This window comes from Peromyscus californicus, unplaced genomic scaffold (genome assembly GCF_007827085.1).
Source record: "Peromyscus californicus insignis strain IS unplaced genomic scaffold, ASM782708v3 Scaffold_4__1_contigs__length_199733344, whole genome shotgun sequence".
Taxonomy (NCBI): domain Eukaryota; kingdom Metazoa; phylum Chordata; class Mammalia; order Rodentia; family Cricetidae; genus Peromyscus; species Peromyscus californicus.
Genome location: NW_026294562.1, coordinates 89543975 through 89553871, shown reverse-complemented (window position 1 = coordinate 89553871; position 9897 = coordinate 89543975). Strand labels below are relative to the sequence as shown.

Here is a 9897-nt window from a genome sequence, read left to right as displayed (position 1 = left end):
ATACACACCTTACAATCCCAACACTCAAACTCACGCAGGAAATCCTGGGCTCAAGGTCAGCTTGAACTACACATAGTTTCAGATCAACCTGGTCTACTTAGTAAGACCTTATAAAAATTCTAGAAAGCAAAATACAGCCTGCGAGAAAATGCATTAAACAGGATTACCAGGAGAGCAAATGTACAGAAATAAGCTTGGAGAAGCTGAAGAGGCAGCCATGAAAATACACAACGTGGAGTAGAGAGTGAGGAACTCCCCCAAGAAACCCGGATATTACAGGCTAGCTCTTAGTACCTAGTCACCTATGACAACCAGGAAACATCCCCACCAAGGATATACACATTTCTAGTGAGGCATCAGAGACAAAGACAAACTCACTAGCTTCCCGGGCAGTAGTTTTAGCAGAAACTTGAACAGTAAGTCTATATGTGTAATCACGAAACAATAAAATTAAGTGATTTTGTTTGTGTTTAAATATAAACATCTGGTCCTCTTTGCCAAAGTTATTTTAGAAGTCATCCTTGGGGTCTATCTGAATTAGTCACCTTCCTCTATGTGAATTAGTCACCTTCTCCCCTACAGTTGGGGGCTCTCTGTTAAGAACACCTCAGAGAAAAAGGTACAAACCACTGACCTCAAGAAACCACCAGAACTGAAAGCTCACCTGTGGAACTCCCTAAGACGCTGTGTACAAAGGGCAGGGCTACTCAAGTCAGTCCTGTATCCCTCACAGAAGCCCTGGCATGGAAAAAGGAGCCGTCAAGCGCTGTCTGGTGATAACAGATCAACTTTAATTCTAGCACCTGAAGCTATACAAGGGTCCACTTTATAAACTTCATGGGACTGTTGTACACATTCAATAAAGTGACCACTGTGCAATACCACTGAGAGTCCAAAACCAGGAACACACTTTGAATTGCTTAAACACAATCCACAGAGTTAAAAACAAAATCAGAAGCCATCCACAGTTACACTAATTGTCAAGTAGAGGTTGTACACGGAATACTTGATACAACAAGTCAATAATCTAGCAGGGACATTGAACGCGACTTCACAGTCTCGTCCTGTTGTGTTCTGTCGAGAAGTTTTTCTGATTATTGGCCACCGGTGGATGTAACAAGGACTAAGAGTTTCCACTTTTTCTTTGTCAGTTAACAGTGAACAGTGAGAATTAAATACTCATCTTTACATATACACAAGGTACGCTGTGAAAGCATATTCGCTTACAAACATATAAAAATACTTGTTAACTAGTTTGATAAGAAAATAACGTATAAAAGTATATAGCAAAAAACATTAATCATCTCTGACTCTGGAAAGATCAATTCCATATTTTATATTACATCAAACAAAAACGGTTTTAGTTTGTTTGGGTTTTTGTTTTTTTGTTTTTTTTTAAATCCCATAACCAGGAATACTTAAAAAGGAAGACAGACAGGAACCATCACTCTTACCCTTACCACGGCTGGGAAAAGAAATCAAGTTCATTGAAACACCTAAGTGCAGAACAAGGCCAAACATTTGGCCACAGAGAATATTGTCATCTTGAAGGAGGCATAATAACAAAGGCTTGATCAGCAGTTTTTAATCCATAAATACAACAGGCATTTTGGTATTCTGGCCACTGGAAAACAAAAGCCGTAGCATCAGAAAAGGTCTGAGATGTCTCACTTTTGTAGATTCCATTCAGTGTATTTAAGGTTAATGAAAGTTGACATCAAAAGTTTTAAAGATAGGCAAAAATTCACATTAAAAAAAAAAAAAAACCCTCCCTATGTTTCTATTTAGAGTAACAGTAGGCAACATGATTCCAGAAGTTAAAAATTACTTCACAACCTATGACTTCAGCTTAGCAAACAGCTTAGGTTCCAAACTTGGTTCATCCCTATGAAAATGTAAGCCCTTAAAGAATGCATCTGTGTGTGTAGTCGTGTGTTTTAAAGGAATCAGATCATATCTGAAGCAGCCTTAGTGTTTCCTTTATAGTGGTCTGGGAAAGACCGTTACATTAGCTTCGCAGAAAGGGTTAGCCAGCTTCTTGGTGTAAGGCTAACACGGTGATCATCAGTCTAAGGCTACAAAGGTACCGGCATGATGTAAACGGTAACCGAGATGAGGGCTTCCCTGGCAGTTGTCAGCTAAAACTCATGGAACTCTTAGGAAATGATACAATGGCAGCCTTTCTTGTCTTTTTCCTTCCGGGTTGGTTCTGGTGACGGAGGGCATTCTTGCTCTTGAAATTTCCTGTAAGATGGAGAGATGTGAATAGTATCGCCATTAGTAATCTCCCAGTACAAATGCAGGTTATTTCTGGACCTGCTGCACTGAAATGCACACACTTCTTGGCATTCCACTAGGGGTGAGAGCAAATCCTTGAAAGGAAAACAGGGTGCATGTGCTCAGAGGAGGGGGTCAAACTCGAGGGTTGGTTGAGTCGTTTGCCAAGCAGGGGGAAGTCCTCACACAAGAATAAATGGAGGTGTCCAAGCTGCTTCCCTGGGTGAATCCTGAATCAGACAGAGGCCTGTGTGTGTGTTCTCTTCCTAAGCTGAAGTTCCTGGACACAAAGGTATGCTGAAGCAATAATCCTGCACCACAGAGGACGATGGAAAAGTACCTTCCAGGGCTAGACAGACAGGCTGGCTGGCTTCCCGGACTCTTTGGTTTTTAGATGGGAATAATAAAAACCTACCTCTTCACAACTGTTATGAGGACTTAAGACTACAAGAAATCCTCATGCCTGGGTGATTGACAGGTGGGACTCTCAGATTCTTGAGAGTCAAAAGGAAAGACGAGTATTTGACTAAGGTAGTAATTATTTTTAAGAAGGAATTGCTTTATCAGTTAACACTAAAATGAAGTGGGATGAGGAGGCTAGGAAGCAAAACCCTCCCGGTTAACACTGCCAAGCTACAGTGCAGTGGCGCCCAGTCCATTCACACTGCCGAGCGACTGTCACTGCTGTCTACCTCAGCAAAGCTGAACCTCAGAAACTAAACTTGCAGCTGCTTTCTTCCCTTTGACACAAGGAAACCACACCTCAGGGGTCAGTTGGCTGAGACTCACAGTGAACAGGGCCCCCTCCACGTGCCTGTCAAAGCTATCTAATTAGCAGAGACGGCCAGGAGACAGGAAAGAGGATGAGACCGAGCCGCAAGGACTCAAAAGCAACTAATCCCGAGCAGCTTATTCTGTGCTGCATGCACAACAGACCTCATCCACCACCTCAAGCAGCTTAAAATCCATGAATACTTTCTAAACCAGAGGCCTCCGAGGCCTCTTTATAGACTGGAATGTTACATATTTATGTCTTACTGGGGGCCAACACCTGAGAGAGGATGGAATCTCGGCTGCCTGCGTTGCTCTTGGCCTAGCAGGGGTTTGGCAGGAACTAGGAATCTGAAATTTGGATTCAATTCCCAGAGCTTAAGAGACAGTGAGAGTAACAGAAACCATTCAGCTCTCTGGGTCGTAGTAAGGATTAAATGTAGTAACGTTGAAAGAATGTCACTCAGTGTCTGACAGAGACTTGATTAGCGGCTGTCATCACTACCGTCAAAGCATTTACCATTTTCAAAATCCTTACATGTACTTTCTACTTCAACTTAAGATAATTAGATGAGATTTTTATGGGTTGCAAGTGCCTAGAATATGCTATGTATTTAGTTGAAATTTACCCCACAGTGTGCACCAGCCCACTAGGAAGCACTCACTCCTACTTACAATTCCCTCTTTCTCACTACAAACGCTGCACGGTCATCTATTAAAACACACACCTAGCACATGGTCTGCTTACCTTATAACCCGGACAAGTTCATGGAAAGCTTGATCTACATTCATCCTGATCTTAGCCGACGCCTCCATGTACGTGACCTTGAGCTGCCTCGCTAACTGCTGCCCTTCTTCCTGTGTTACCTGAAATGGATACAGCGGTTGTGTTTAAGGCACAGTATTAGCAACTCCAGTGGGCCTGTCTAAGCCTGGCTATATGCATATGGTGCTACCACACCTCCTGGAGTCCAGGCTGACTCATCAAAAGGAATGGACAGACACCACAGTGCCACACAATCGGAAGCCCACCTCTGCACAACTCAGAAGAATGCACCTGTAACAGAAACACAGTTGGCCTGCAATATCCATGGGTTCAACCAACTGCAAATCAAAAAACACTTTAGCTGAGCTGGATGTGGTGGCATACTCTTAGAATCCCAGCACTCTTGGAGGTAGAGGAAGGAGCATCAGGAATTCAGGGCCATCCTTGCCTACATAGCAAGTTTGAGACTACCTGACTCATCTCCAAAACAAAATAAAACCAAGCCCTAGGTTGAACGGTAATTGTAGTGAGCATGTGCAGCTTTAATCTGGCCATTAATCCTAAACAATACAGAACAAGGGTTTACATAGCATTTATGCCATATTAGGCATTATAAGTAATACAGAGATGTTTTCAAATATACAAGAAAGTATGCATAGTTTATATGCAAATTCTCTGCTTCTGTGTAAAAGAGACTTTCATGCATCTAAAGATTCTGGTGTCTCTGGGGGTCCTGGAACCAACCCCTATTGCTACCAAAGGACATCTGCACCAAAGGACATCTGCACTAACTCTCAAGGTTTAGTTTAGAGATGATACCAGAAGCATTAGATATAACTTTACAGGAAGAAAAAATAAAAAATGTTGTAAAGGTGCCACCTAACCCTATAAAGGCAGTCAGGAAGAGCCTGCCTGAGGAAGTGGTTTAAGTATTAAATAGAGTCTTTAGCTAAGGGGTGGCAGAGTAAGAAAATAGCCAAGGCAAAAGAAAGAGAGAAGGAGCGAGAGGGAGGGAGGGGGAGCGAGAGGGAGGGAGGGATGGATAAGGCTTGTGGGAGACCTTAAGAGGAAATGGGCTTGGCTTGCCCAGCCTAGAATTTTAAAATTGAAAAGCTGTAAGGGAACCAACAAGGGATGGGAGGGACTCAGGCTTCTCAGGACACAGGACCACCTTGTTGACTTGGCCAGTACCTGGTACATAGGAAACGTAATGTATGTGGAGAGCAGTGGCAAGCTGGAGTGATGAACAGGACCACAGTGGTGGAAGAGGGAGGGAGGGAGGGAGGGAGGGGGGGGGGGAGGGAGGGAGGGAGGGAGGGAGGGAGGGAAAGAGGATTAGGCAGAAGCCATTAATTATCACTAAATACCCTCTGCATTTTAACACAAAGGATCCCAAAAGCAATACTTCCCTAAAGTCAGTACACTGTATTTGTTTATATTTGCATAAATCCCAGAGTTTAAAATTGTGGTTTCCTGGAACATGTGTCTTACTACTATCCTCAAAGTGAACACCTGGAGAAAGTTGGAAAAATCAGATGTAAAGAGTGCCTGGGACCCATTTGCTCCCCCCCCCCCAAAAAAAAACCCACAACCTGCCATTCTCTTTTCAATCATTAACTTGTTCACTGTAAGAATGCAGTCATAACCATTACATATTTCATACTCAGAAACATTCTGAAGTTATCCAGGTTTCTGCACATTCAGGTGCCTATTCTACACTGCTCTGCAGAGTCCTTTTTGGTAGATGCCTGGGCTCCTTTCTCTGGCCTCAATGCACTGCCCAGCACTGCCCATCCTCACAAAGTGAGAGGGGTACTCCTGACCTCTGCTGATCTTGGGGTCAAGGCACTCTGCCTATCATTAAGTATGTTGTCAGTTGTAGAATTTTATTAAAAATGTCCTTTATCCAATTAAAAAAAGTTCCAACCATTCTGCTTATAAAGGGAATTATCAAGACTGAATGTCAGATATTATCAATTCTTTTTCCTACTGAGATGGTGTGATTTTTTCCTTTTTGGTTTGTTGACATGATGAATTATGATAGCTCATTTCCACTCCTGAAATAAACTCTGCTGGGCACACTGCCTACTGTTAAAATTCGATTTACTAACATTTTCTTAAGAATTTTCACAGCACTCGGGAGGCAGAGCCAGGCGGATCGCTGTGAGTTCGAGGCCAGCCTGGGCTACCAAGTGAGTTCCAGGAAAGGCGCAAAGCTACACAGAGAAACCCTGTCTCGAAAAACCAAAAAAAAAAAAAAAAAAAAGAATTTTCACATGGGGGCTGGAAAGATGGCTCAGAGGTTAAGAGCACTGGCTGCTCTTCCAGAGGACCTGGGTTCAATTCCCAGCAACCACCTGGTGGATCACAACCATCTGTAATGAGATCTGGTGCCCTCTTCTGGCCTGCAGACATACATGCAGGGAACATTGTATACATAATAAATAAATCTTTAAAAAAGAATAATTCTTACATGTATGCTCAGCAGAGAGAACGGATCATGATTTTTCTTTTCTTTTTTTTTTTTTACCATCATCCCTCATTTTATTTGTTCTTGAACATCACATGAATGGGCTAATACATGAGCACCTTTTGTGTCTGGGTTTGTTCCCTCTACATGCTATTTATGACTTTCATCCATGTCATTGTGTATACAGAGAGTTCCTCTACATGGTTGTGCTGTGTTCCATTGTAGAGATATTTGTTCACCCATTCACCGTGTGCTGATGGACATCAGGGCTGTTTCCAGCTTTGTTGAGATATAATTCATATAGTGGGCTGGGGATGTAGCTCGGTTGGAAGAATGCTTGCCTAGCATTCATGAACCCTAGATTCAGTCTCTGGCATTGTGCATGCATGGTGATACATACCTATAATCCCAGTACTCAGGAGATATAAAAGAAGTCGAGGTCATCAGTTATATAGTGAATTTGAGGTCAGCCTGGGCTACAAGAGATCCTGTCTCAAAAGGGGTGGAGAACTGGAGAGATGAGTCAGCAGTTAACAGCACTTTGTACCCTTGAAGAGGACCTGAATTCAGGTATTCAGTTCCCAGCACCCACATGGTGGCTCACAACTATCTGTCACTACAGTTACAGGGGTTTTGATGGTTAGGACATTCTTCTGGCCATCAACGGTACTGCACCCACATGCTACAAATACATAGATTCAGGCAATACATTCACACACACAAATTAAAAATAAATTTAAAAGATTTTTTAAAAAGATGCAATCCGCCAGCTGGCAGTGGTGCCCACCTTTAATCCCAGCACTCGGGAGGCAGAGGCAGGTGGATCTCTCTGTAAGTTTGAAGACAGTCTGGTCTACGGAGCGAGTTCCAGGACAGTGAGGGCTGTTACACAGAGAAACCGTGTCTCAAAACAATAAAAAAATGTATAGTTTAGTATAATTGACCAGTGACTCCGTCTGGGCTTAATTTTTTCTTTGAAGGCAAGTGTGACAAATGCATTTGACAGACAGGAAACTATCCAGCCAATCTACTTGGATTTTTGAGTAGCTTTGGTGGTTTCTGGGACGGTGACCACTGTATCTACTTTACTGGATGTCAAGTTCTTTATGGCACTTCTTTATGCTTTACATATTTGTAAGATGTGAAGCGATAGGATGTCTTTCATTCCATATACTGATTTGTGGTCCCCTCCTCTTTCACTGGGGCTCAAATCTAGAGGTTCATACACATTAAATAAGTTCATGGTGGGTGGCCGGATGGGTGGCCGGGTGGCTGGCTGGCTGGCTGGCTGGCTGGCTGGCTGGCTGATGGATGGATGGATGGATGGATGGATGGATGGATGGGCAGGCAGGCAGGTAGGTAGGTAGGTAGGAAGGACAGACAGCAAAGACAGATAGATCTGATCTTTCTGGCTGGAGGCTTGACAGTCTGATCTACCTTACAAAAGCCAGTTTCTTCTATAGTTTCCCATTCCTTTTTTCTTTTCTTTGTGGCAATGGGACTTGCACACACCACGCACACCTTCTTCCACTGACCCACACTTTCTCTACTTCACTTCCCTCCGCACTCTGGTTTTAATTTGCTGGTTTTCTTTTCTAATATACCTATTTAGTGGCACAAGCAACTCCAAGAACAGCCCATAAATCCTGACATGCTGTATTTGTGTATAAGTTGCATCTCATTCAGAATTCTTTGTAGTCTTTTAAATTTTTTCCCTTTGAGTGTTAGAAATATCCTAGTTTCTTGGGAATTTTGGACATTTCCTGTTATTAATGCCCATATCAATGCCACTGTCACCAGAACGCACGTGTTATCTGACAAGGCTTCCTTCAAATTTGAGACTTGCTTTACAACCTGTTCTTATCTCAAAATAACGCAAACTCTGAGCCGTTGGGTGGAATGTCCATTAGGAATAAGTTAGGGCAAGGTGGCTGATGGTCCTGTTTTCTTTCCATTTCTCTCCATGTTAAGTGCAGCTCTGTCTATTTCTCTCTGCAATTCTTTTAACTCTTACTTCAGGAATTCTGAAGCTGTTAAGAGGTGTGTGAATGCCTAGGATCATTAAATCCTCTTGGTGAATTAGTCTCTATCACTGTGAAACAACCCTCTTTACCCCTGGTAATACACTGGCTCTAAAAATCTATGTAACTGCTCTCTTTCCAGCCACTTTCACCGTGTTCAGCACAGCGTATCACACCCCATCCTTCTATTCTAAGTAGGCTGTGTGTCTGTAAGCTGAAAGCAGAGGTCTTGAAAACCTGGCTTTTCCATCCAGTCTGACCCATGTCTTTCCATTGAGACCCTGAGACCTCCTCTCTTTACCCTTTGTTCTGTGTGTACCTGTTCTGCCTTTTGGGCTAAGAACTATTTCTACATCACCCATTCTGCCATTGGCTAATTGACTTCATGTCTGTTAGACTACCTCAGTGGCTGCTTCAGACTTCAGGCTATGTGGTGATATTTTATTTGTATGTTAATAAATAAAGTTTGCCAAGAGATCAGAGGACATAGCCAGTCATAAACAAAAGTCAGGCAGTGGTAGCACACGTTCTTAATCCGATCACGTGGCAAGCAGAGTCTCTGTGTTCAAGGCCACACTAGGGAACAGCCAAGCATGGTGACACATGCTTTTAATCCCAGTACCAACCATAGAGACCTGGAGGTCTGTATAGACAGGCAGTGACAAGGAAGTGAGGTAGCTGGGCTAAGAGCCAATGAGAAGGCAGAACAGCAAAGCAATAAAGGCGCAGGTTAGACAGGAAGAAGCTCTCTCTTGGGAAGCTACGGCAGCATTGTGAGCTAAGGTTAGCTGGGGGCTCTCACTATTTCTCTGATCTCTACAGCTTTCACCCCTATATTTGGCTCTGTGTTTCTTATTTAATAAGACTGTTTAGAAATTTGTCTACAAGTCTACGTTTCAATTCATCGTCATATTTGATGTGGTCAAACCAGTTCACACACGGCATGAGACCTGGACAACGCTGCTCTGCCTTCTTGCTCTTTTCTGGTGTTACTAGCTTTTGCCTCACATTATTTTTTGCTTCAAACATTTAATTATGAGGTTTAAATAACAATGTCATTTTTATTTACCCACATAATTGCCAGGCCCACTGACCCTCTGTCCTCCGTGTTGACTCAGACTCCCACTTGTAGTGGCTATCAGTTCTATGACCCTGAAGCGCAGCCCTAGAGACACAGCAGGTAACTGTTCTACCTACCTACCTACCTACCTGTGACCTTGAAGTACATGTCCCTGGGGCATGGCCTCTCAACCCTTAAGACCTGAGATGCACATAAGCAGTTCTCTCCCTCGTGAGTTTGGGATTCAGGACAGACTGAGACAGCCAGACCTCGTGAGACTGTACCCAGCATTCCAGAACCTGTGACAATTCTGTTCTGTACAGTGAGTTTTTCTCCCCAAGTAAATTCCTTTCTGCTTTAAACAGACACCGTGGATTTCTCACATTACCCCTTTGGGGTCATTATCTCTCAGCCTGAGATGTCTTCATATTTCTGATAATTCAGGTCTGGTGGTGCTGAACTCTTACATTTCATATGTTTGGGGAGAAATCTCTAACTCAATATCATTTTTAAAGCAAGTATTTGCTGGACA

General features: G+C 43.1%; 1 protein-coding gene across 1 annotated transcript in view; it reads right to left on the bottom strand.

Annotated features, from left to right (window-relative positions):
• Window positions 1–769: 769 nt before the first annotated feature.
• The window catches only part of Rras2 (RAS related 2), a 78501-nt gene continuing 69373 nt past the window's right edge, over window positions 770–9897 (bottom strand). The window contains exons 5-6 of the mRNA XM_052762902.1: window positions 3797–3915; window positions 770–2244 (exon numbers count right to left, since the gene is read on the bottom strand). Coding sequence (XP_052618862.1) covers window positions 2157–2244; window positions 3797–3915 — 207 coding nt within the window. The 3' untranslated portion in view covers window positions 770–2156. The remainder of the gene's footprint in view (window positions 2245–3796; window positions 3916–9897) is intronic.